This window comes from Pelophylax lessonae (assembly GCF_965119305.1).
Source record: "Pelophylax lessonae genome assembly, chromosome: 6".
In the NCBI taxonomy this organism is placed as follows: Eukaryota; Metazoa; Chordata; class Amphibia; order Anura; family Ranidae; genus Pelophylax; species Pelophylax lessonae.
The window spans coordinates 75750719-75778335 of record NC_138773.1 but is presented as its reverse complement, the minus strand read 5'-3'; the positions used below and the strand labels follow the sequence as shown (position 1 = coordinate 75778335).

Sequence of the window (27617 nt, the reverse complement as noted above, 5' to 3'; positions counted from 1 at the left end):
ACTTTGTTATTTGTTTTCCAATACATTTTGTTACACGGAGAGTACTAGATCTGTCCAGTTTTTTGTCTTATATTGGAGACACAGCTAAGGGGATACAAGCTTGGAGATTGAAGGATCATCGGCCAGTCATCACCCTTAGGAATATATCCCTCTTTGGGAACAGCTATTTCTGACCCACAGGTAACACAGGGGTCAGAACGGGAAGTGAGGAGCCACTTTATTGGTGAAGGATTGCACCTCAGATGATTCACTTTCAAGCACTGGCACTTTTCTATTTTGTGATATTTTTGGTCATTTTGCACCACTTTTGCACACTTTTATATCACAGGACTTTTATATTTATATATTTGCTCTTTTTGAAAGATTTTTTCAATATTTATTCACTTTAAAATACTTTTTTGCACTATTTGTATTTATTCAATATGAATGAAAAATTATTTATTTATTTCACTTAGATTTACTTATATTTATGAAATGTATTTATAACATATATATATTCAATCAAGTGGTGCTGCACTCTTTTGGATCCGTTTTTTTATATTTGGTATGCAGTGAAACATACTTAGTAATAGCAGCCGCTCTGCTGATTGTACCTTATCTTTAACACTAGAGACAGAAAGTATTCTCATACTCGGTGCCCAGTGTCAGCGGCCATCATCCCTAGTCAAAGTGTATACAAAAAGAGTTCCCCTTGTGGTATGGGACTATAAATGCCGCTGAACACTGTATACTGCATAAAATAATCTTTATTGATACAAAATAGGACAAATCATAAAAAACACAATATATAGAAAAAGACACAATTGCACATACAGGGCATTAAAAATGCATGCATTTGACAGACCGAATACCGAACCAGGATGGGGACGCTAGGTACATAGGGCAATCATGGAACCGGAACCGACCCTACGCGTTTCGGGCATGGAATCAGCCCTTCCTCAGGGGTCACCCAGAGTTCCAGGTAGAGCGCCTAGTGTATCCTTTGTGTCCAACCAGTGGATTGTATCGGTCTGTCGAATAAAAACGGTATTGCTACCGTGTGGAGGGATGCCCAAGTTTCCCAGAGCCCATTCAGGGCAAGAGAACTCCGTGAGAGTATGGAAAGTATAGTAGCAGTAGCTGCCCGGAGGGACCAGCAGGGCACCACGATGACCAGTCAGTAATGGCTCAGCATGGACCGCTCACATATAAGAGAGTATAATCATTTGTGATACCTTTAGTATGTGAAGTAAGTGCGACCGCAGAGGGTCAAATGAAGTGGCTATGGTACAGGTCTTATATTGGCGTAGACATAATTGTGATAGTTGTTGTCCCTGAGTGTTCGTGGGCTTGGCATCCTCTCCTTTGGCAGAGGATGCCAAGCCCACGAACACTCAGGGACAACAACTATCACAATTATGTCTACGCCAATATAAGACCTGTACCATAGCCACTTCATTTGACCCTCTGCGGTCGCACTTACTTCACATACTAAAGGTATCACAAATGATTATACTCTCTTATATGTGAGCGGTCCATGCTGAGCCATTACTGACTGGTCATCGTGGTGCCCTGCTGGTCCCTCCGGGCAGCTACGGCTACTATACTTTCCATACTCTCACGGAGTTCTCTTGCCCTGAATGGGCTCTGGGAAACTTGGGCATCCCTCCACACGGTAGCAATACCGTTTTTATTCGACAGACCGATACAATCCACTGGTTGGACACAAAGGATACACTAGGCGCTCTACCTGGAACTCTGGGTGACCCCTGAGGAAGGGCTGATTCCATGCCCGAAACGCGTAGGGTCGGTTCCGGTTCCATGATTGCCCTATGTACCTAGCGTCCCCATCCTGGTTCGGTATTCGGTCTGTCAAATGCATGCATTTTTAATGCCCTGTATGTGCAATTGTGTCTTTTTCTATATATTGTGTTTTTTATGATTTGTCCTATTTTGTATCAATAAAGATTATTTTATGCAGTATACAGTGTTCAGCGGCATTTATAGTCCCATACCACAAGGGGAACTCTTTTTGTATACACTTATCTTTAACACTATATTTAATATCACGTTTTTATTGTGTAGAGTATTTATTTATTTTGAGGTCAATTATTCCCAGTTTGCGCTGATTTTTACTATTTCTATTAAGTACTGATACCTTTGCAGTGCGATTTGAGCGTCTACAAAATGAAGTCAGTTTGACAAGCCTGGGTTCTCACAGGAGAGGTGCAGGAAACCGCATGTGACTCAGACAGGAATCGCACTGCATTCCTGTTAAAGATCACATGTGATTCTTTGCAGTGCGATTTGAGCCCATTCATTTTGTATGGGCTGAAATCTCACCGCAAAGGTATCAGTTTCGGGTATCGGAGCTTTGGCATCGTTACTGATACTGCTGTTGGTATCAGTGCAACCCTAGCTTAAAGCTGAAGTTTAAGCATGGCAATTTTTACATTAGCTTGAACCAATGTAAGTATTTATGTGCCATACCTGTGGATCCTTGCAGTAGCGGGAAACCAATGTAGTAGGCACTGCTAGTACAGTGGTCCCCACTAGCTTCCGGATCCTGTGCCGAGAGGCTGCACTGTTGCTTATGAAGCACAGAAAGTAGCCCACTTGGCACGGGCACTATTCAGAAAAACACTCTGCATTTTCTCAATAAATGTAAATAAATCTCTGATTGGATGAGGTGGAGATTGTGACATCTTCCCTTCATCCGATCAGAGCATGCTTTGCATTGATTGAGCAAACGCAAAATGTTCCCTGAATGGCACCAGTGCTGAGCAAGCGACCTCCTGTGTTCACAATGAAGCAGAGCAGCTGCTTGGCATAGGACCGTAAAGCTAGTGGCTATCATGATATTAGTAGTGGCCACTACAGTGATTTCCAGCTTCTAACAGGATCCCCCAGGTACAACACATACACATTTACACTGATCCAGGCTGGACCAATGTACTGTAACTATGTAAAAATTGCCATACCTAAACTTTAGCTTTAAAAAAGTCTTCATTGTCCTGTTTTGCAAAAATCAGGTCACAAATAATCACAGTACCATGAACATAGTATGAGAATTTATAAGGTCTCCTCTACATGAAACTCAATTGGAAATTTTCAGTGGATCCTCACTGTTCTAGTATGCACTGTAGTGATAAGAACCAATGCCAACACTTATGGGACACACACTCGTAAGAGAGATTATGGGTTTTTGTATTTAAATCTATAAATGTTTATGTGTTTGCCACAAGGATTTATTTGGTTTTCTTACTATGACACCATGCTTATTTTGGGACAGCAGCAAATAAAAAAAAACAGTCATGGTATCTTTCCTTTGTGAATAGGATGGTTCTTCAAAAACCCCAACACAGTGGGGTTGATTTACTAAAGGCAAATAGACTGTGCACTTTACAAATTGCAATTGCCCTTTGCAAGTGCAGTTCCTCCAGACCTTAGTAAATGAGGTAAAGCTTTACTTTGCAAAGAGTACCCAATCATGTGAAAGGAAGATAAAATATACTGCATATTTGCTTGCACGCGATTGGATGATGGAAGTCAGCAGAGCTTCTGCTCATTTAGTATGCTCTGAAGCAACTGCAAAGTGCAAAGTCTATTTGCCTTTAGTAAATCAACCCCAGTATGTTTCTGGATGTATGCCCCTATTTAAGAAGGACAGATAGATTTCTACATGCATTGTTTCTCAATTCTAGCCCTACAGCACTCTATACAGGTCATGTTTTTGGGATTTTCTTATTTTTGTGTCATTGTATTGGTAATAACCACAGCTTTCCCTCGGCAGAAGTCTCCAAAACATGACTTGTTGGTTGGATACCTCAGGTCTGGGTATGTTTCATAACATAGTAAACGAATAAACTGGTTAATTTCCCTATCTATCTTATTTAAAATATTGCCGCTTGAACCATCTGAACATTTTTCAGTCGATATTTTACCTGTAAACATGCTGACTGATACATGACATCTGCAGTGAGTCTGTAATGATTGAACCACAGCAGTCAGAAGGTCGGAGAGGTCCTCACCACCCTTCCAGAGGGAGCAGTCTGCAATGACAAATGTGAAAGTGCTTACAGATGAAACGCCTATGCAAGCGACTGCACCGGTAACAGACGCTAAACTGGATAGGTTTGCATTATTGTAAATATATCAGTACATATTTTAGTAGATGATGCATCTTCATAGTGTAAATTAAAAGCATAAAAAATCCATCAGTGTAAGTGGGGGCTATGGCAGGCGTACAGAGCCCCCCAAAAAATAAGTACAAAGATTCTAACCCAAAGATCCAGGAAGAATAAATTGTATGCATAGCCAAAACTCTTTTTTTTAGTCTCCGATAGAGAAGGGAAGGGCTAAAATCCTTGTCAGTTTATTTTTTGCAGTCTATGTTTTGATATTTAGGGGTTGATTTACTAAAGGCAAATAGACTGTGCACTCTGCAAGTGCAGTTGCTCCAGAGCTTAGTAAATGAGGTAAAGCGTCCCTTCACAAATAATACCCAATCACATGCAAGGAAAAAAAAACAGCATTTTTGCTTGCACATGATTGGATGATGGAAGTCAGCAGAGCTTCCCCTCAATTATTAAGCTCTGGAGCAACTGCACTTGCAGAGTGCAACAGCACTTTGTAAAGCGCACAGTCTATTTGCCTTTAGTAAATCACCACCTTACCTTTATTTGCCTTCCCGGAAAAGCAACAAAAAGAGAGAGCATGTCCCTACTTAAGCTGCCCATACACTGATTAAATTCAGCCGGTTAAATTTTCGATCTTAGTGTTAGCTTTCCCCCTTGACTCTGTTTTTTTTATTTCAGGCACTTATATAGTGGCAACAATTTACGCAGCGTTTTACATATAGATTGTACATTCACATCAGTCTTCAGAGCCCTGTGCCGTCACTCCCTAAAAAAACTCCCTAAAAACTATTTAAAAGTGAAATATCAGTTTTGGGTGGATTGACCCCTTAAAACCAAGTTACAAACAATTTAGCTTCATAAAAAAACATTTGCTAAAACACACACCTGTGACAATAATACAGTGATCATAAAAAAAGATCTGTACACTATAATAATGACACTGTGACAGGGCAGTGAAGGGGTTAACTGGGGGTGATCAGGGGGGTTAAACCTTTATTAGGGGATATATGGCGGATACCCTAAACCTATCTGGGACTGCCACTAATTAGCACTAGCTGCTGCTGACACTAACGTCACAAAAGACACTAATACAGTGATCAGTAAATTATCTGTATACTGTATATAGTGACACTGTGACAACAGGGAGTGAAGGGGTTAACTGGGGTGTGATCAAGGGGTTAATTATGTGCCTATGTGTACTGGTGTCAGTGTAGTGCTTGTGTTCTCACGGTAGATGCTCTCTCCTCTCACGCTGGAGACTGAAAAGGCCTCCAGGAAAGGAGATTGCATCATTGGTCAGAACTGATCACCTGATGACTGATCGGTTATGAACCGAATCAGCACATCGTGGGGACGTCAGGCAAGTGCCTTCTACCCCCCTGCTCGACCGATGTACAGGTACGCCGGTTTGCGCAGCCTAGCCACTTTGCCGCAGTAAAACTGCGGCGGGTGGTCGGCAACTGGTTAAACTGAAGTTTCGGTTGGGTTTTGATCCTAAATTTAGTCATGTGTTACTGCAGCATTTCATTATTGTAATAAACATTTTCTAATAGCTAACTTTATATGTCATTGTAGCATACATTACTGACGGCAAAGTTTGTTTCCTGTTTGCTAAAGATGTATTATTGCTTTTTTTATCCTTATTATACATGGAAAATGCTGTATATCATATTAAAAAGAACATGAGTCTGTTAACCTGAATAATGTCTACTAAACATCATATTTTTGCCTGTATGATACCAAATAAATCTTTTGGGACATAAAATAAGGGAATGCATGCTAAATGCCAACCACTTTCAAAACAATGTGCCAGTATACTGCATGTACTGTATTTAGTGTGGGTGAGTGACTGAGCAGATCAGGCATTTTGGGGTGTACTGCACAGACTAATCCAGGGACACTTACCAGTATTTATCTTGAAACATAGTGTTACATTCTGGTGGGCAGCCACTGGGGGGCAGTCATTAACTTGCCCAGGAGTGCTGCCTCCGAGCATGAACAGTGCAGGCATGCCCTCTCCTTGGCTACAAAGGCTGGCAGATATATTTACGTCCCTATGGAAAAAAAGAAACAATTGAATGACAGACTGGATCGGGTGATGTTTGGCACATGAGTTGGTCATGTTCATTAATTGGTCAAATCTTATGGAACCAAGCTTGATTCTGATTCTGATTTAGTTACTCAACCCATCCCATCAGAAGCTTGATGTGACATTAATGCCCCATACACACGTGCAGATTATCTGCAGACTTTTGTCTGCAGACTTACCAAAACCATATAATATGAGGTCAAATCTAAACACTTTCAATTTGTATGCAATCCGGCAGGCCCTTGCACTACATAGAAAAGGTAAGTCTGCAGACAAAAGTCTGCAGATAATCTGCACGTGTGTATGGGGCATAACAATAGTTTCCTGGTTGATATCCCTCAAAAGCACATGGTCAGTACACTCCAGAGTGAAGAAACAGCACATGGCAATCACGGCAATATGCTGGGTGTCTTTTTTTAAGTAATTGAAGTAAGAACTTAATCTGACCCTTCCACACTCTGTTCTAAACCAGCAGTCCCCAAAATTTCCAAGCAAAGGGCCAGTTTACTATCTATCAAACATTAGGGTGGTCCCCAGGGAGTAGAAAATGCCCCAGCATCAGGAGAAATAAACAAGGTCTCTGGCTAGGTTGTCAGTGGGAGTAAAAAAAAAAAAAAGACACAGCACCTTTGCTCAGTAGGAGCAAGAATAGTGCCCCATCATTGGTATTGGAGGAATAGTATTCCATCGTTGACGTCATTGAGGGGAAAAGTGCCCCATCGCTGGTATCATTGGAAGGAATAGTGCCCCATTGTTGGTGTCATTGGAAGGAATAGTGCCCCATTGTTGGTGTCATTGGAAGGAATAGTGCCCCATCGTTGGTATCATTGGAAGGAATAGTGCCCCATTGTTGGTGTCATTGGGAGGAATTGTGCCCCATCATTGGAGTCATTGGGAGGAATAGAACCCCATCGTTGGTGTCATTGGGGGGAATAGTGCCCGATCATTGGTGTCTTTTGGAGGAATAGTGCCCCATTGCTGTTGTAAGAAGGAGGAATAGTGCCCCATAGTTGGTGTCATTGGGAGGATTAGTGCCCTATCATTATTGTCATTGGGAGGAATAGTGCACTATCATTGGTTTCAGCAGGAGGAGTAGTGCCCTATTGCTGGTGTCAGTGGGAGAAATGGTGCCCCAAGAGCAGTATAAAGGCAAGTAAAAGGCTGCATTCGGCCTAAGGGCCACAGTTTGGAGTCCACTGGTCCAAAGCAATAATCAAGCTGCAATTCCAATTCCATTTTAGTCCAAGATTTAGAGGCAACCACCTATGCTTTACCATTCTGAGAGGCCTTCTGGCCAGGGTTGCAGCATCAATGAGAAAGCATCTCTTAACCTTCTTATTGACTGCAGTGAGGAACAAGTTTCAGTATGAACCCCACAGCAGTGAGGTTCCAGATTTCAGCCAGGAGCATTAATACATTATCATAGGCTGGTAAGGGTGTTGCAGGTGTCAAGGGTGAACAGGGGCTGGGCAAACAGCAGGAGGAAAATAGGGTGTAAGGCAGAGGGGGCTGGAGTGGGGCAACAGCAGTGCAGACATCTACTGGAATGCAGAGGGGAACTTGGTAGACGAGGGTTACCATTGTACGACATCACAGAAAGAACTGAAGGTAATGCAAGAAAGAAGAAAGGGTGGAAGATGGGGATGGAAAGAAAGGGAGAGAAAGAAAACAAAGAATACATGGAAAGAACAAAAAGAAGAGCTGAGGGGAGGAGATGCACAATATATTTGAGCTAAATAAACCCAAGAACAAAAATTTAATATATTGCAGCTTACCTTAGATTTGGTGGCTGCATTCGTTTTCTTTATTTAGGTTAAGAACATTTTCAGCAAATACAGAAAATACCTGCTGATAGTGGCAGAAATGAAGTGTTCCTGTCACTTTCTGTGAGCATAACTTAAAGCAAAACGCATTATCTTTCTTGTATAAACTATTTATACCATCACCTCCCATGTAACGGAGAAGGGCAAAGGCAGACATGTTTGAAGTCCAATCTGTATGACAATCTTGGTCCCCTCCACAGATAAAGTGTAGAAATGAGCATAGATACAAAGGGACAGAAAGTGTTATTTGCAGGATAACCTGGAGGAAATAGAGGGAAAAAAGCCTGGAAAAAAAAAACAACAAATGCATCCACCACATGGAGTGTAAATCTAGTCAAATACTAACTAAGCCTAAACCTGCTCCCACCCCCATTCTAAGCCTATTCTAACTACCCTGCAAGGAAAACCAGTTAAAATTGTAAGTGGGTTGGAAATAGATTTTGGTGGGTTTTTCTCTGGGTCCAACCCACTGTTTCCTTGTTATTAAAGAGGGACAGTGGTCTGGAGCGGAGAGAGGTCCAGGGCCTGTAAAAGGCCTGAGAGATTAGGAACAGGGTTCATACACATTTTCACCAATAAAATTCCACGACTTTTCCATGACTTTTCCATGACTTCACGTAAATATTCATGACCTAATGTTTCATGAAATGTCTACGTATACATGTTAAATAAGAAGAAAATCCATGTCACACCCAGCATATTTTTACTAAAATAAATGACAATCTTTGTAGTGTACAGTACCTCTGCAGTTAGGGTTTTGTTTCTGGATACAGCGTGACTCAAAATGGTCCCCTGTTTTACAGTGGATGAAAAACGGTTACCGCCCCCTTCCGTGTCATCATGGCGTTCATGCGGCCGGCCCGCCCTCCAGTGACGCTTCCGCTGCCTCATTGGTTGATAATCTCCCGGCTGTTACTGCTGCTGCTAGCCAGTCACAGTGTCTCCAGGCAAACCGCGGCCGGCCCTCCCCGCTGCCTGATTGGGTCATCTCTTCGGCTGCTGCTGGTCAATGACAGCACGCGCATACCGCAGACCCGGAAGGATGCTAATACAGCGAAATGTAAATACAATATGTGGCAATATAATTATCATAAAATAATTAAAATAATTAAGCATCTGCTCCCAGCCGCTCCCCGCTCCTCAAAAGTAATTTAATTCCATGACTTTTCCAAAACCTAGTGTGTTTCCTAATTTTCCATGACCTTTCCAGGCCTGGAAAGTGTCATCTAAAAATTCCAAAACTTTTTCAGGATTTCCAGGACCGTATGAACCCTGTAGGAAGGAGGACTGCATGGGTAGATCTGAGAGTTTCCCCAGAGAAGCCCAGTGCCGTAAGGGAAAGAGGCAGAGAACAGAACCTGTGAGGGAGAAGAATGTCGCTTGCTACTACCGGGATGTAAAGGTCATCAAATCATGAGTTCTCCCCAAAGACACAAGCTGCTGGAGAATGCCACTGATGGGCTCTGTACTTTACATTTACTCTACCTTTGCAGGTATGCCGGGGCAGCATATAGCCTGAGTAAGGGTTAGGGATGTAGGAGAGAATAATGTCTTTGCATGTTGGACTTTGTATGTAATGCCTTTCGCCCTTTTCTAACTGAAGTTTTGAAATCGTATTCCCACCTGGTCTGAAGTTACTAAAGGGGTGTAATGCAAGTAACCAGCACCATCCCATGATACAGGTTGCTAAGGTACTTTGGGGTACGAAGACATCTTTAAGAGAGTAGTACAGTGTGAAGACACAAGGGTTACCTAGGGTAACCGAAGTTATAACCAGCCTGTTGTTAAGCGTGTACCTGTGATAGGTGGGATAGCCTCTTGCCGGAAGGAGTTGTTGTCGGCACTCTCTCCATTAGTGGCCTGTCTCCCATAGCAACAGCAGCAGACTCACACTGCAGAGGTCCCCAGCCTGTGCCCAAGTACGGAAGAGTCAAGTGAAATTTAATGCATGCATGGAGTCCTTGCTATGTGCATGGTGGGACCCCTTACAGTTACTGGGAAAGAGGTAGTGGTAATATACTGGACAGGTGGATTTAGACAAGGCTCAACGTGTCCCTCCTAAATGCAAGTTACAGAGAAGGTGTACATTGTCATGGGGATCCAAGAGTTCCCTGGAGAACAGTTACAGTGCAAGAGTACATGGCGTACATTCATCTCTAAAAGAAGAGGTCTGCCTTAAGGTCAAGTATTCCCCACGGCAGCTTCAGTCTTGTCCCAAGGCATTGATGAAATGGCACAAGAGCAAAGGTAGCTAATGTGTAGCAAAGTGATCCTGTGACAGGTGTCTTGGATATTCCAGAAGAACCCAGCCCAACTAGGAGGGAAGCATGGAGGATGGGACGACTACCACACCCCACCTACCCCACATACTTACCTATTCTGAGAGCGATCTGGTCTGGTCACATGATCTCTCCAGTTGGCGGTTTCAGTGAAGAGGATGGATCGCTGACAACGGCTGCAGAGCCTGAGTGATGAGGTCAGCTATAGGCTTACTATGGGACATCCCTTGTCAGCTGTCCCTCCTGAACTATGAAGCCAGTGCTGGGACCCTATCCTGTGGCTAGACCATAGCCGCCTCATAATTAAGTATAGACTTATTTTCTTTACAGGGTAGTTATAATAGGTTTAAAATGGGGTAGTAGTAGGTTTAGGCTTAGTTAGCATTTGACTAAAATTACACATAAAGTGCTAGTCAGCTGCAATATATTAGATTTACGTTTTTTTTTTTTTAGAAAAGCATTAACTTTAAGAAGACAACGGTTTGTTTGTTTTTTTTTCTCACCATGTATGCCAGTAAATTATATTATTGCCTGTGGTCAGGTCCTGAAGGGAATGTGGTCCCATATCTTCATAATCACCGTATACCAAAGCATTCATTAAACCACTGGTGGTATACCGATTCTTCAGCAAAACTTCACTATTCTTCCCCAGGTACAGTGCTACGGCACCACCTCCCTTTTTTAACAGGTGGGCATTGTTGGGAAGAGTCTGCTGAGCTTTGGGAAAAAGACCAAACACAGATGACAATGGGTGAAAATGAATACCAGAGCAACTCTGTACAATACTGAACCTGTGACCAGGCAATGGCCGATAAAATATTTACATATTCTTAATTTGCATCATACAAACTTTAAATCAAGTCCTCATTAACCTCTGTAGCTGCAGGCACTGTTGAGAAAATAATCTTTAAAATTCACAGCAGACACACTAAAGTTACAACTTATCTCTCCCTGATCCCCTTCTCAGCTACTTGACAGTCTTCTAATGTAAACACTAAGCAGGTGCTTTCAAATCTATAAGGAAACCAACTACAACCCAATATTGGTGCCTCTGCCATGAGCTTTGGGAGTAAATTGCTCCCCTGTGCTTGTAGCTACAGAGCAAGGCCTCAGGTATATTTTAAAAAAATGAAACAAAACAGCATTTCTAAATTGCCAACAGCAATTGATATGATCCCATGTCCAAGCCCTGGTTACAAAATGGTAGAATCTGTTTGAATGTTATGTACACTGTTCTTTTCATTAGTCTAGTAGTTACCTCGATTGTCGTGCCTCTCATTCACAAGCAAAAACAACCCACTGGGATCAGTTTGGCCCCTGATATCCGTAGAAAAATAGACTTGCTGGTCCATACCACTAATAAATCCTATAGTTAATCCAGAGAGTGAAGTGGATGGTGGGCCATAGATCTCCACATATAGATCTTCAGCATAAGGCGAGGACACCTCATTGATCATAAATGGAATGCCCTTACAGTGATTCTCACTGCCTGGGGAGAGATGTGTCAAGTAAAAAGTCCATTGACCTCCTATGTCCAGGCACCTCCCAATCGATTCATCAGCTGAGTGAAAATTGGCATCTTCCAGGAAAGCCTCCTTCCCTGGTGTGAGGATGCTAAGAAGACCTTCGGCTTGGTCAGAGCTCTTAGACTTATGCACAAGTACGTCAATTAACCCATCACTAGTAACTTGCATTGACTCTTTGTAAGGACCCTTTTCAAAATAAAGAGCTATGGCATCAGGTCCATTTTGGATGGTGTTGGGTGGTAGAACAATGTTAGGTTTGACTGCCAATGATCCAATTAAGAAGAAACCTTTTCTATCTGTGGAATATCCCATTAAGTTGAACACTTTGTAGGCCGTGTTTGTTTTTCCATTGTACAAAACCAGTGTGTAGCCATCGAGTGATACATTCTGACCACTAGTGTGACGAAGTTCAATAAATTCAGCTGTGTCATGACCCGGGTTATCAGGATTCACTTCGCTAATTAGGAGTTGATGTTCCAAGCTTACTTCCTTGAAGTTCTTAATAAGGTTTTGGGAATTCACTATTAACAATGTCCATAATAACCAAATTACTGAAGACTTTGAGGCTACCATATTGAAATCTCTTTTTAAAAAGTTTTTTACTTGTTCTGATTAATGGTGTTGAACAGTTCAAAACAGGTTGGAGTCAATGGAATATGTAAATAGAGCAGCGTGAACAAATGTCCGGAGAAAGTGTTCTAAGACATGTGCTTCGACATTTCGGGAATCTAAAAAAAACATAATTTTATTCTAGAAGATAATATACAGAATATTATTAATGCAAACAATAAATGCACACGCAAAATACATACAGGGCTGTTTTACCTGACAAAGGAATTTTATTTCTGTCCCTTCCTTTCTGCCAAACAGTAGGACTCAGTCTGAAGATCTGATTGTTTTTTCTGGTGCAGTTAAGTAGCATAGGTCTTGATCCACCCCCAACCCATGACTAGGTAGTTAAAGGATAAACAGCATGCTGATAGGCTCATCTCTTTGTCATGCTCTTTGTCACTGTTATTTACCTGATCCTCCACTCCCTTTCAGATGGTGTTCCCCCATGCTGTGGCGGAAGATTGTCCCTCGGTGTCCTCACATCCAATGTAGGGCTATGGAGTTGACAGTGGTCTTCATGATGCCAGAGGACCTTTGACCACAGGGGCATGGAGGAGAAGAGGAAGTTGGCACCAGTCTAGTTGCACAGGGATGATGTGCAAGCGCCTGATGATGTCAATGGTTTTTAGGATGCTGGCAGGTAGAAAGTTGTAATGGTGCATAATGATAACCTCTGGCTTTGTGTAACTAAAAGGCAGGCTTCATCCAGTCACTGGCTTACATTTTTGAGCAATTTTTCTTCATTTGCCAAGGCACCCCTGAAGAAACCTGAAGGCACCTCAGGGTGCCTGGGCACCCTGATTGAAAAAAGGTGGGTCTAGGGGATTTAAAAGCACTTTTACTTACGCAATCCTCCATTCCTTCAGGCTCCCCTGTGCACCCCCACAGACGACGTCGGCTGTGACATAAGGGGGTGGGGCCTCCCGGTGACGTCATCGAGATGCCACGCCCCTAATGGCTATATAATAAGCTGCAGAGACTGGAGAACGGCATAATCACCGGAGACATCGTCTGAGGAGGACCGGAGAAAGAAGAAGAGCCAAGGGCAAAAGAGCAGAAGAGCGGACAGCAAAAGAGCAGAAGAGCGGAGGGGGAGAAGAGCAGAGTGGAGAAGACCGGAGTGGAGAAGACCGGATGAAGATTTTTAATAAACTTTCCAAAACGTCTCCTGTCATTATTCAAATACACTGCCTTTTATGGGGTGAATGGGTAGGGGTACAATGTACCCCATACCCATTCACATAGGGAGGGGGTCCGGGATCTGGGGGGCCCCCTTGTTCAAGGGGGCTTCCAGATTCTGATGAGCCCCCTGCCCGCAAACCCCCACAACCACTGGCCAGTGGCTGTAAAAACGTCCCGTGTGCATGGGGCCTATAAGTAAAAATGGGGCTGTGCTAGTCTTAGGTCTAGATTTTAAAAAGCACTAACAATCCTCTCCATCAGACTGACAATGCTGCTGTCCGAAGGTATGCCCTGTGCTCCTTCATTCAGAGTGGAGACACTCGAATACAGGTGGTGTGTTACTGGCCTAAGCCTAAAAAAAGAAAACTAATGCAACCACCACGTCAAACAGTTGGTAAGCTGAAATTTATTACATTTTTGGTTTTGGGTTAAATACCACTTTAATAAAAAAACTCCTCTTTAATTTATTTGATGACGTAAGGTCTGATGAGCAAGGCTCTCTGATTTCTACTGTATTAAAATGTATTGTAATTGTACTGTCTGCCCTTATGTTGTAAAGCGCTGCGTAAAATGTCAGCGCTATATAAATCCTGCATGATAAAAATAATGACGATGAAGTTCTGCATGCCAAAAGAGCTCTTCTCTTTGTGACATACTCTATTTAACCACTTCCGGACTGCACGCCGCAGTCTTACTGCGGCAGACAGCCCCTCCTGCGAGAACCGACGTAGGTATACGTCGGTCGCGCGCCTGCAGCTAGGGGCAAGCACGCGCCGCCCCCACTTGTCAGCAGGGACTCCGATGCACGGGGCAGGTGGCTTCCGATTGCCGCCTGCCACCCGCGATCACTCCCTGCTGAGAGAGAAGAACGGTCAGCTGTTGTAAACACAGCTGACCGTTCTCTCTGGAATGATCACAGAGCTCCTGTGATCCTTCTATGTAGGATCACAGGTCTCTGTGATCATTTCACAAGCCCTGCCCCCATACAGTTATAAACACGCCCCTAGGTACACGTTTAACCCCTTGATCACTTACTGTGTTATGCCAATGTCATTATTACAGTAACAGTGCATATTTTTAGCACTGATTATTGTAGCAATGTCACTGGTCCCCCCAAAAGTGTCAAAAATGTCAGTTAGGGGTCCGATTTGTCCGCCCCAATGTCGCAGTCCCACAAAAAATCGCAGATCACCACCATTACTAGTAAAAAAAAAACAATAAAAATGACATAAATCTTTCCTGTAGTTAGTAGACGCAATAACTTTTGTGCAAACCAATCAAAACAGGCTTATTGCGATTTTTTTTTACCAAAAATATGTAGCAGAATACAAATTTGCCTACAATGTTAAAACATTTTGATTTGTAAATATTTTATTTGGGAATGTTATATAGCAATGTTATATAGCAGAAAGTGAAAATTATTGTTTTTTTTTTTTTTCAGAATTGTCGCTCTTTTTTTGTTTATAGCGCAAAAAATAAAAATCGCAGAGGTGATCAAATACCACCAAAAGAAAGCTCTATTTATGGGAAAAAAGGACATCAATTTTATTTGGGTACAGCGTCGCACGACCGCGCAATTGTCCGTTAAATTCACGCAGTGCCGAATCGCGAAATAGTGCCTGGTCTTTGAGCAGCCAAATCCTCCGGGGCTTAAGTGGTTTAGGGGGCAAATCCTTCCGGTCCAGAAGTGGTTAAGAATGTAGAGACAGATGCAAGTATCAATAGACACCAAGGTAAAGACATACACACATACAGCCATCTGCGCTCAGCTCCTGCGAATCCTGGCTTCGAAACTGGAAGAAGTCACAAACTACAGACAGAAGGAAAGAAAAACGATGAGATGATGGAAAGAGGAATTTTCTAACTAACCGTAAACAGATCCTCAGGGATGGAGAGGAGAGGACTGGAGAGGAGTGCATGGGCGAGGAAGAAGAGGTCATAGACGTCTTTCTCTTTCTGAGTCAATTAAACACAAGATACAAGTAGTGCTATTCTGATGACTCAATGGCAGAGATGATTCACAGAATCTGTACCAATCGGGGCTGTGTTTGTAAAAAGAAATCACTTTCTATAATTACACAAATTTGCCACAATAATGGAAGAACAATTATGAAATATTGTGAAATCCACAGTTGGCTCTTTTCCGTTTGGCCGAAGAGAAACGAAATTAAAGCAGAAGCAGATATCCATAGATTAGGGCCTCATTGGGAAGTGTAAATGAGGCCAATGCACTCCGACATTATGAGTGCTTTTCTAGGTTTTATTTCCTTGGACAATACTTACAACCTCCAGTCAGTAGGCGTTGCTCTTGTTAATCACTTGTGGACCTTAATGACCAGGCCATTTTTTGCGATTTGGCACTGCGTTACATTAACGGACAATTGTGCCGTCGTGCGACGCTGTACCCAAATAAAATTGATGTCTTTTTTTTTCCCACAAATAGAGCTTTCTTTTAGTGGTATTTGGTCAACTGTGCGATTTTTATTTTTTGCGCTATAAATAAAAATAAAGCGACAATTCTAAAAAAAACAAAAAAATATATATATATATTTTTCACATTCTGCTATATAACATTTCCAAAAAACTATTTAAAAATCTAGATTTTTCATCCTTTTAGGCCAATTTGTATTCTGCTACATATTTTTTGGTAAAAAAAACAATCCCAATAAGCGTATTTTGATTGGTTTGCGCAAAAGTTATCGTGCCTACAAACTAGGGGAAAGATTTATGTCATATTTATTTATTTATTTTTTTACTAGTAATGGCAGCAATCTTCGATTTTTAGCAGACAGGGGGCGGACAAATCTAACTGACATTTTTGACACTTTTGGGGGGTCCAGTGACATTACTGCAGTAATTAGTGCTAAAAATATGCACTGTAAGGGCCCTTTCACACGGGCGCTCTGTATGTCCGCAAATCATCCTATTTTTTTGATTTACGGACATAATGTATGTCAATGGCATTGCGGATGTCAGCGGAATACCATCCGCTGACCATCCGCTGACATCTGATTTTCTTCCTTTCAGTTTTGTTCCGTTTTTTTGGAACGGAACAGAACCCTATTTTTCCTCCGTTCAAAAAACGGAAAGGAAGGAAAATCGGATGTCAGCTGTGTCATCCGCTGACATCTGCAATGCCCATAGACTTACATTATGTCCGTATATCATCCGCAAACGGATGGGATCATATGCGGACATACGGAGCGCATGACACAAGTGTCATCCGCTCCGTGAAAAAAAAAAAGTGCCGGAGCGGATCGCAATGCGCTCCGCTCCGTGTGAAAGAGCCCTTACTGTAATAATGACGCTGACAGGGAAGGGGTTAACCTAGGGGTGATCAAAGGGTTAAATGTGAGCCTAGGGGAGTGTTATCTACCTGTGGGGGGGGGGTTGGGCTTGTGAAATGACCATAGAGACCTGTGAACCTATATAGAAGGATCACAGGTGCTCTGTGATCAGTTCAGAGAGAACAGCGGTCGGCTGTGTTTACAACAGCTGACCGTCCTCTCTCAGCGGGGGAGCGATGGCGGGTGCCCGGCGGCAATCAGGCCCGCCGGTCCGGAGGATCGGCATCAATGCTGCCTAGTGGGGGCAGGGCGCACTTGTCCCCTCAGCATCACGCGCGCGACTGATGTAGGGCTACGTTGTTTCGTGCAGCCGAGCCAATTTGCCGCACTAAAGTGAAGTAGGATGTGCTTTACTTTACCACCGGTGCCGTTCCTTAAGAGCCCTGTGCCCTAAATGGTGGCTCCCGCGCGTATGCGCGAGGGTAATGTCATTGCGCCTCCGGCCAATCAGATAGCCGGAGGACACTAACTAGGAAGCAGGACGGCCAAACATGCGAGCAGTGTCACCGGTGAGCGGGCGGCACTGCGGGGGCTTCATTCTAAGGTGAGTATTTCATAATGAGCTAGTATGCGATGCATACTAGCTCATTATGCCTTTGTCTTACAGGGTTTTTTATTTTTTTTGAGGGTTTACAACCTCTTTAAGAGCACACCATCACCACGTACAAAGAGTGGAGGAAGGCGTATATATTACCGCAGCCTGTTTTGTACATACAGCTGGTGAGTGGGAGCACATAGGAGGGGAGCACGTCACTTTGGACTCACATTGCAGCAAGACCCAAAGTTTATGGAATTTTTTTTATGTTTATGGACTATTTGTTTGATTTGATATTGCACAAAGCACTTTTATTATTAACACTTTTTCAACACTTTCAGCACTTTATTTTTTAGCCCTTTATCTAATGTTTATTTTGTATCATATGAGACGTTTGGATGCCCCTTATTAGGGCAGCGCTGTGGTTACCATACATTATTGTTTCACATTAGTGTTTAAGGCCCCTTTCACACTCGTGCGACTTTGCCGCGAATTTGCCTGTGTAATCTTGAGGCCTATGGACCTCAAGTCACATCAAAGTCGGACCAAAGTACTGCAGGGACTACTTTAAAGTCGCTGCGACTTAAAGTGAATAGTACTGACTTCTCATGCGACTTTGCAGTCCCAAGTTGCAGGACAAGTCGCACAAGTGTGAAAGGGGCTTAAGGTGATATCAAACCCTAATTTTTAGGCACTTTCAGCAACTAAGGTAATCCCTTACTGAGTATGTAGTTGCTTTATCTTTAATCCTTGCCTACAGTAAGCTGTTGTCATGACCACTGCCCCTGGTTTCCTGTTTCAGGGTAGCTTCTTTCGCTTGCAGTGTTCTGAATTTCCTGGTAGAGGGCAGCACTGACTTTGGACTTGATAAAACACAGTGGACCAACACCAGCAGATGACATGGCTGCCAAATCATCACTGACTGTGGAAACTTTTGCATTTCATTTGAAAATCAAGGTCCCAGAGTCTGGAGGAAGAGTGGAGAGGCACAGAATCCAAGTCATGTCAGAAGGGAAATCTCTAGGTTGGAAACCAAGTGGATTTACAGGCTGAAATGCTATAGACCTTTTGGGTTAAACATGGAGTGGGATGTCAATGCATTTATTAACTATGGCTAAGTGTTCCACCTATATACTGTTCTCCCTTTTATATCTATTTTAATCTAATTTTACTTTTATTGTCAACCTTTTAAGGGTTTATGAATATTATTACTAGCCTTTATGGTTTACATTATGGCCTATTGATATGAGCTGTATATGTAGTCTTTGTCCACTAGTTGCTGCTATTTGTTGTCAGACCTCCGTATCTGACAACTTTTTTAATTTAGCATGAATCTAATGATCTGGCCACCTCTTTTTTACTTGTGTCTGTTATTGACTTTTCCCAGAGGGGATTATCTAATTATTAGTTATATTTGAGTACGGATGCATATATTTCCGGGATATGACTTTTGCTGGTTTTTGCCGTGTTCTGTCTGGAACGCAACATCTGTGATGTAGTTCCTCTTCGGGGTCCGGCTCGAGTTGGTTGCTGCCGGCTCTCGTTTGGAACGTACCACGTATGTTGCGAATTCAGTTCCGTCCCCGCTGGTATAAAATGACGTTGAGCGTATGCAGAGCCACGCCCCCTGATGACGTCTATGTGACGAAACGCGGAGCTGGTTCTGCACACACGACTTCACGTTCGGAGGTCAGTCATTTTGTCGGATTGATACACCGTTCGTTAATGTGCTACAGGCGTTATTTTTTGTCTACCTTTTGGTGAGTGCAACCTATAAATAAAAACCTATAAATAATACAAATATTAAAAATAAATAAATAAAACTGCTAATAAAACTGATTTTAAGCTACTACACTATGAGACTTTTTTCACTGGCTTTTCCCTGATTCATATGTGCCCTGTCCTGGAGGTTAACAAGTGATCCGGACACAAGATCGATCTGGATTATAGGCTGTGTGATCCTCTTGAATCACTCAACCCCCTATTGACCATTATGGGAATAATGGTTCATTTGCTGTGGTAAGAGACAGCGTGTGTATTGATGGTGGTGGCGGACCGCACTCACATTTTGCGAACCATACACCGAGGTGGAAGATTCTGATTCAATCTTTTGGCACTCTGTGGAATTTTTTATATATAACATTTTATTTATATTGTATTTCAAAATTTTCAAAAATGAACTTCAATGAGCCTAGTTTACACCATTGCGGTGTTTCATGTGGGTTTAACCACTTCCCGACCAACCGTCGTCAAAATACAGCGGCAGGTCCCTGCGACTCTCCGTTATTGTACAGCGGTTCACGGGAGCGCTCCTGGGGCATGTGTGCGCCTGCCCCCATTCGCTACAGGGGAAGATGATGCACAGGGCAGGTGGCCACAATTGCCACCGGTCACCCGCGATTGCTCCCTGTGGAGAGAGAACGGCGGTCTGCTGAACACAGCAGACCGTTCTCTCTGGAATCATAACAGAGCTCCTCTGTTCCCCCTGTTTAGAAACATAGGTCTCTGTGTTGATTCCAAAAGCCCATCCCCCTACAGTTAGAAATCACCCCCTAAGCTCACATTTAACCCTTTGATTGCCCCTGGTGTTAACCCCTTCCCTGCCAGTGTCATTATTACAGTAACAATGCACATTTTTAGCACTGATTACTGTAGTAAGGTCCCCCAAAAGTGTAAAAAATGTCACTTAGGGGTCCGATCTGTCCGCCGCAATGTCGCAGTCCCGTGAAAAATTGCCGATCGCCGCTATTACTAGTAAAAATAAATAAATAAAAATAACATAAATCTTTCCCTTAGTTTGTAGACACGATAGCTTTTGCGCAAACCAATCAATATACACTTATTGGGATTTTTTTTACCAAAAATATGTAGCATGGGAATGTTATATAGCAGAAAGTAAAATATATTGTTTTTTTTTTTTCAAAATTGTCACATTTTTTGTTTATAGCCCCAAAAAGAAAAAAAAACGCACAGGTGAGCAAATAGCACCAAAAGAAAGCTCTATTTTTGGGGGGGAAAAGGACATCAAATTTATTTGGGTACAGCGTGGCATGACCACGCAATTGTCCATTAAAGTAACGCAGTGCAGAATTGGGAAAAATGGCCTGGTCATTAAGGGGGAAAATCTTCCGCTCCAGAAGTGGGTAAAAAAAGTACAACGTGCTGCGTTTTTCAAGATGCAAATGCACATAAAAGCAGCTCAGTAAAAAAAATAAAAAATAAAAAATAATGGGAAATAGTGCACCACAAATGCAGGCAAACACACATGCAGAACTGCATACTGAATGCAAGGGTTTCTGTATAAATGAGCCCTGTAGGTTTAGGTGTGTTTACATATGTTTTGTCGCGTTTACATGTGCTTAGAGTGTCTAATCGGATCCTGGACACACAGAATTCTGTTTTCTCTAAACTGATGACACCTAAATGCAGGTAAACACTCAGTGTGAATGGCTTCATTGGCAAATTACATGACTGCATTTATATGCATTTAGAAATGTCATTTAACAGCATGTAAATGCAGGTTTGACAGTGCCGGTGTGCTGTCGAAGAAGCCAAATTTTCAAAACCTCCAACTACGTCACTTCCGGTGCAGCTGAGTCACGATCAGCTGGCATGACATCAACACTGGGCATACGCAGATCACCGCAGGTCAAGGAAAATTATAGAACACCGCCATGTTGGTACACCTAAAACATTTCTGATTCCCTATTGGTAAACTCGGGTAAACAGCGGCCGCTCGCTGGAATTTTATTATAACATGGCGACCTGGCGGCAAAGACCCTTTCATATAACTATGGAGGAAGATCAGCTGCTCCCAAGTTTACCAATAGGAGGGGAAAACAGAAATGTTTTTGGGTGTACTAGCATGGCGGTACACCTACCTTGGTAAACTCAGGTAAACAACGGCCGCTCGCTGGAATTTTATTATAACATGGCCGCCTGTCACCAAATTCCCTTTCATAGAACTATGGAGGAAGATCAGCTGCTCCTGAGTTTACCAATAGGAGGGAAAAACAGAAATGTTCTGGGTATACTAACATGGCGGTACACCTAAAACATCTCTTATTTCCCGTCCTATTGGTAAACCCGGGTAAACAGCGGCCGCTCGCTGGAATTTTATTATAACATGGCGGCAAATACCCTTTCATAGAACTATGGAGGAAGATCAGCTGCTCCCAAGTTTAACAATAGGAGGGGAAAACAGAAATGTTTTGGGTGTACTAACATGGCGGTACACCTACCTTGGAAAACTCGGGTAAACATCGGCCGCTCACTGGAATTTTATTATAACATGACGGCCTGTCGGTAAAGACCCTTCTATAGAACTATGGAGGACGATCAACTGCTCCTTTGAGTTTACCAATAGGACGGGAAAACCGAAATGTTTTGAGTGTACCAACATGGCGGCGGCGAGTTTTCCTCAACCTTCGACGATCTGCGCAGTGTTGACGTCACGCCAACTAATCATGACTTGGGCCGCACCGAAAGTAACGTGGTTGGAGATTTTGACGAGTTGGCTATTTCGACAGGACACCAGTTTGAATGAGGCCTTAAAGTAGAACTTTTGGCAAAGGATAGAGTAAGGGAGGGTTATACCCCCTCAGTTTTTTTTTTTACATCTTTTCCCCAATAGGGAGATTTTCCTTCACTTCCTGTCCCATAGCCAAAACAGAAAGTAAAAGGAAATCCCTCAAAATTGAGAGAATCCCTGGTTGTCACTAGAACTAGTGTCCCCATTGGAAAATTTCCCCTCACTGTTCTGGCGACAATCCAAAATTTGGGATTTTCTTTTGGTTTCACTTTCGGTGATAACAGTAAACAGGAGGAATATAAATATAGAAATTCTTAAATCTCTCTAAGCCCCCGTTCACATTGGTGCAATTTGACAAGGTAAATCGCATGTCAAATCGCAGCCTATTGCCGGCAATGGGTGAGTCCCAATGGGTGCGACGCCGGCTTTGCGGCGCCACACCAATTGCCAAATGTAATTCCTGCACTACTCTCCTGAACTCGCATGATTTCAAAACCGCGTTGAGTGAGAACGATGGGGGCACAAAACGATGGGGGCACAGAACGATGGGGGAACAGACTAATGGGGGCACAGACTAATGGGGGCACAGACAGCAATAAAAACCTGACAAGAGTTCAACTCATTCTGCACTCTGTCAAAAAGAAAAAAGAGCTTTAGTTATACTTAAAGCATTTGTTACCCCAACATTTCATATTTGTGATATGTGCCTGCTGTACCATGTACTTGTATGAGAAAGTATTCTGTTCTATTTGTATTGCTTCCTTTATGTGGAATCCCTGGTGTTCCTGCCAGTCCCCTTGCTTTTCTGTTAAAAAACTGACCACACTAAGCAGGAGAGCACACCGTGGTCAGTTCTCTAGCTGTGCTGGGAACTAAGTGTGCTTTCCCCCAATGATCAGACTTGTTCTGACCCCCGCAAAGCCTTTCACTGGGAAGATTAGTGTCCTGTTGTTTCTCCTCCCCCAGCTCTTATGTAGCTGAGAACAGAGGGAATGTGATCACTTACAAAAAAGGGAAAAAGGTATTTATAATGCTTTTTTATAGCTATACAAAAATGTTTTGAATTACATTTCTATTTTAAACTGAATGGGCTGCTTTACAAGGTGACTTTTTACAATCGCTTTAAAGTATTACTAATGGCAAAACTTTTTTTTCAGTTTTGGATAGAGTGGAGAGGGATTAGAACCCCTGTCAGTTGTTATTGCTGTCTGTGCCCCCGTTAAGCAGATTCACTCTCTCTATTTGTCCTGTTTACTGTTATCATTGAAAGTGAAAGTAAAAGAAAATCCCAAATTGTGGGTTGTCCCCAGAAAAGTAATTGAGGGGAAATCTTCCAATGGGGGACACTAGTTCTGGTCACCTGGGGGTCCCCAAGGGATTTCCTTAATTTGTATGAAATTTCCTCTCAATTCCTGTTTCAGCTATGGGGCAGGAAGTGAAGGGAAATCTCTGCAATGGGACACAGATGGTGAACAAAAAAAAAAATCTTACAGGGGTTATAACCCCCCCCCCCCATATTCTTTTGAAAAAAAAAATGTTTTGGCTATAATTCTACTCTAAGTTTGCTAAGCCACTTTGTATTATAAATAGTTACCATTTTTCCCTATAAAATATTTGCTCTCACATTTTCTTATCCTTTGCTGCATCTCCATGCTGCTGATCTCCTGCAGCCCCTTTGTATGCACTTCCTTTCTATATGCATGTACCTCAGAGATGGCTGCAGGGCTCCCTCAAACCATATATGCGCATCCAAGCATGCGCTTTTTTTTTTTTTTTTTTTTAACCATCAGCCCATTTATTTTTGGCTGCCAAACGCACAGGAACATTCTACAAAGTACGGTGTTCTGTCAGAATACAGCTAGTCCATCAAATTCTGCTACTGGAAGTGATGTACTGACTAGAACAACCTACTGCGCATGCTCCATGCATTCCAACATGGCCACTATGCGTTCCAATAGGTTTCCTAATGTGACAGAACACAAAGCAGAGGCAGAAAACTTCCTACACCCACACAAGTCTTGAATTTTACATTTATTTTAGCAGTAAACGCACCTTATATACTGAATCACAGTGTTACATTTCTATTATTATTGTATTCTACTAAGTATAGCGAGAAACCTGCAGGTAGAAGGTGGCGACGGCCATCTTGGTACACCCCGCACTGCTCAGCGACAAACTGATTATATAATGAAATAGACTATTTTACTTGGTCGTCTAAAATAGTCTATTTCATTATATAAGGTGAGTTTACTGCTAAAATAAATGTAAAATTCAAGACTTGCATGGGTGTAAGAAGATGTCTGCCTCTGTTTCATGTTTTGTCACATTAGGAAACCTATTGGAGCGCATAGCGGCCATGTTGGAACGCATGGCGCATGCGCAGTAAGTTATTCTAATCCGTATGTCACTTGCGGTAGCAGAATCTGATAGGTAGCGCTATTCTGACAGAACAACAGCATTTAATTACAATATTTAAAATCGTGCTACATTAACCACATGCTACTATGTGTTTTGGTGACCGCAAACACACCCACTGCCATCTGTTTTGGTACGCAAACACACCCACTACTGTGAGTTTTGGTGGTCACAAACACACCCGCTACTATGTGTTTTGGTGGCCGCAAACACACCCATTACCATGTGTTTTGGTGGCCGAAAACCCACCCGCTACCATGTGTTTTGGTGGCCGCAAACACACCCGCTACTATGTGTTTTGGTGATCGCAAACACACCCACTGCCTTCTGTTTTGGTATGCAAACACACCCGCTACTGTGAGTTTTGGTGGCCACAAACACATCCGCTACCATGAGTTTTGGTGGCCGCAAACACACCCACTGCCATCTGTTTTGGTACACAAACACACTCACTACTGTGAGTTTTGGTGGCCACAAACACACCCGCTGCCATGAGTTTTGGTGGCCGTAAACACACCCGCTACTATGTGTTTTGGTGGCCGCAAACACACCCGCTACCATGTGTTTTGGTGGCCGAAAACCCACCCGCTACCATGTGTTTTGGTGGCCGAAAACCCACCTGCTACCATGAGTTTTGGTGGCCGCAAACACACCCACTGCCATCTGTTTTGGTACGCAAACACACCGGCTACTGTGAGTTTTGGTGGCCACAAACACACCCGCTGCCCTGAGTTTTGGTGGCCGTAAACACACCCGCTACTATGTGTTTTGGTGGCCGCAAACCCACCCGCTACCATGTGTTTTGGTGGCTGCAAACCCACCCGCTACCATGTGTTTTAGTGGCTGCAAACACACCCGCTACCATGTGTTTTGGTGGCCGCAAACACACCCGCTACCATGTGTTTTGGTGACCGCAAACACAGCCACTGCCATCTGTTTTGGTACACAAACACACCCACTACTGTGAGTTTTGGTGGCCACAAACACACCCACTGCCATCAGTTTTGGTGGCCACAAACACACCCGCTGCCATGAGTTTTGGTGGCCGTAAACACACCCGCTACTATGTGTTTTGGTGGCCGCAAACACACCCGCTACCATGTGTTTTGGTGGCCGAAAACCCACCCGCTACCATGTGTTTTGGTGGCCGAAAACCCACCTGCTACCATGAGTTTTGGTGGCCGCAAACACACCCACTGCCATCTGTTTTGGTACGCAAACACACCGGCTACTGTGAGTTTTGGTGGCCACAAACACACCCGCTGCCCTGAGTTTTGGTGGCCGTAAACACACCCGCTACTATGTGTTTTGGTGGCCGCAAACCCACCCGCTACCATGTGTTTTGGTGGCTGCAAACCCACCCGCTACCATGTGTTTTAGTGGCTGCAAACACACCCGCTACCATGTGTTTTGGTGGCCGCAAACACACCCGCTACCATGTGTTTTGGTGACCGCAAACACAGCCACTGCCATCTGTTTTGGTACACAAACACACCCACTACTGTGAGTTTTGGTGGCCACAAACACACCCACTGCCATCAGTTTTGGTGGCCACAAACACACCCACTGCCATGAGTTTTGGTGGCCGTAAACACACCCGCTACCATGTGTTATGGTGGCCGCAAACACACCCACCTTTGCTAGATGCATGCACATGTTAGAAAATGAATAGTACCTGCGCACATCTGCAGAGGGCAGCGCACTTCCGTGCATTTCCCGGAAAGGGTGATCCAACCCATAGCGCAGGTTTCCTGATGGTGACAGCAGTGGACCATGCCTGTGTAATATGCAGTCCCCAGCAGAAGCCTGCTTGACAGGGTGACAACACAGGAACAATGTTGGGAAATAGCAGGAGGGTGTTGTCACCCTATAACAGGAAGTACCTGAGCTGGAAGCATGATGGCAGGATCTCCACGTATTTTTCTACTTCTAACAAAAGCTGGAGATTTAAAAAGATTGAAAGAGACTTTTGAAATGACATTAAATGAGAGAGAGAATGCGATAACAGCATAGAGTATATATATGTAGTGCCGCCTATGTAATGCGTCAGAGCAATGCATCCCATGATCCTCTATAAGAATGATTGCAGAACTTACAAGATGTCCATGAAATACCTTTGCATGGAACTCAAAGAAGAAATGTGACGTATTTTTCCTGCCATCATCCTAGCCAGCAGAGCTTGGCAGAGTTGGATCCTCTAGCTGCCCCCCCCCCCCCCCATAGATCATATGATAGGCCCCCTCAAACTTACTGATCATCCTGCCTCCTCCACCGCATGTCTGACCCAGATTCTGCTTCCAGACCCTTCCCAGCTTCCTGTTCTCCTCCCCTCATTCCCAGAAAGCCAGAAGAAGGAAAAAAAAAAAAAAGTCTCTTACTTTTCCCTGAAATCTGAAACCTTTAATGTACACGTTGCTGTAAAGAGCCCTGATTTGGTTTTTCGGATCCTTCCCTAGTGCAGGGATTAGGGATGGGGGGGAGACTGAGCCTGATCACTACCAGATGTTGGTCACTGCAGACCACAGGGCCGCGTTAACCCTTTCTCCGCCTTGTAGGATGACCGCTAACACGCATCCAGAACAACTGTATTTACCCTGTGACTAACAGAAAAACTTATTTATTTTATTTTTTTTGGGATGGAGTGGTGAGGGGTTAGAACCACTGTCAGGTTTTTATTGCTGTCTGTTTTTCCCCGTTTGGGAGATACGCTCATTCTTTTCTTTCTTTTTTTTGGAATGACAAGGTTTTATATTGAGTCCCGGTTCACAGCGATGACAGACATATGATTCGGAGCACGCTGCTCTGAAAATCACATGCAATGTCTGTGCAATGCAAATTTAGCCATACAGATTGTATGGCTGCATTCGCATCGGATTCAGACACAACACGCACAGGTCCCTTTTTTGGGTCCGCAGCAGAATCGGATCGCATGGTGGTTCACACCAATGCAATCCAATTCATGTCTGAACTGTCAGTTCGCACTGCAATATGCAAACTGATCTGGGGGTGTCGTTAGCTTTGTATTGACATGACACCCCCAGCGATTCGCATATGGCAGTGTGAACTGCCTGCAATTTGATTGATATGTGGGAACCTACAGTGGATTCGCAGGGTTCCCCCATCGCATATGTGTGAACCGGCACTGAATCATACAGAAACA

General features: G+C 43.3%; 1 protein-coding gene across 1 annotated transcript in view; it reads right to left on the bottom strand.

Moving 5' to 3' along the window:
* LOC309557518 (uncharacterized protein) overlaps nucleotides 1-26764 on the bottom strand; it is a 57047-nt gene extending 30283 nt beyond the window's left edge. Inside the window, exons 1-6 of the mRNA XM_082260264.1 lie at nucleotides 26709-26764; nucleotides 15383-15439; nucleotides 11568-12563; nucleotides 10813-11026; nucleotides 6024-6172; nucleotides 3924-4031 (exon numbers count right to left, since the gene is read on the bottom strand). Coding sequence (XP_082116390.1) covers nucleotides 3924-4031; nucleotides 6024-6172; nucleotides 10813-11026; nucleotides 11568-12408 — 1312 coding nt within the window. The 5' untranslated portion in view covers nucleotides 12409-12563; nucleotides 15383-15439; nucleotides 26709-26764. The remainder of the gene's footprint in view (nucleotides 1-3923; nucleotides 4032-6023; nucleotides 6173-10812; nucleotides 11027-11567; nucleotides 12564-15382; nucleotides 15440-26708) is intronic.
* Between the last annotated feature and the right edge of the window lie 853 nt (nucleotides 26765-27617).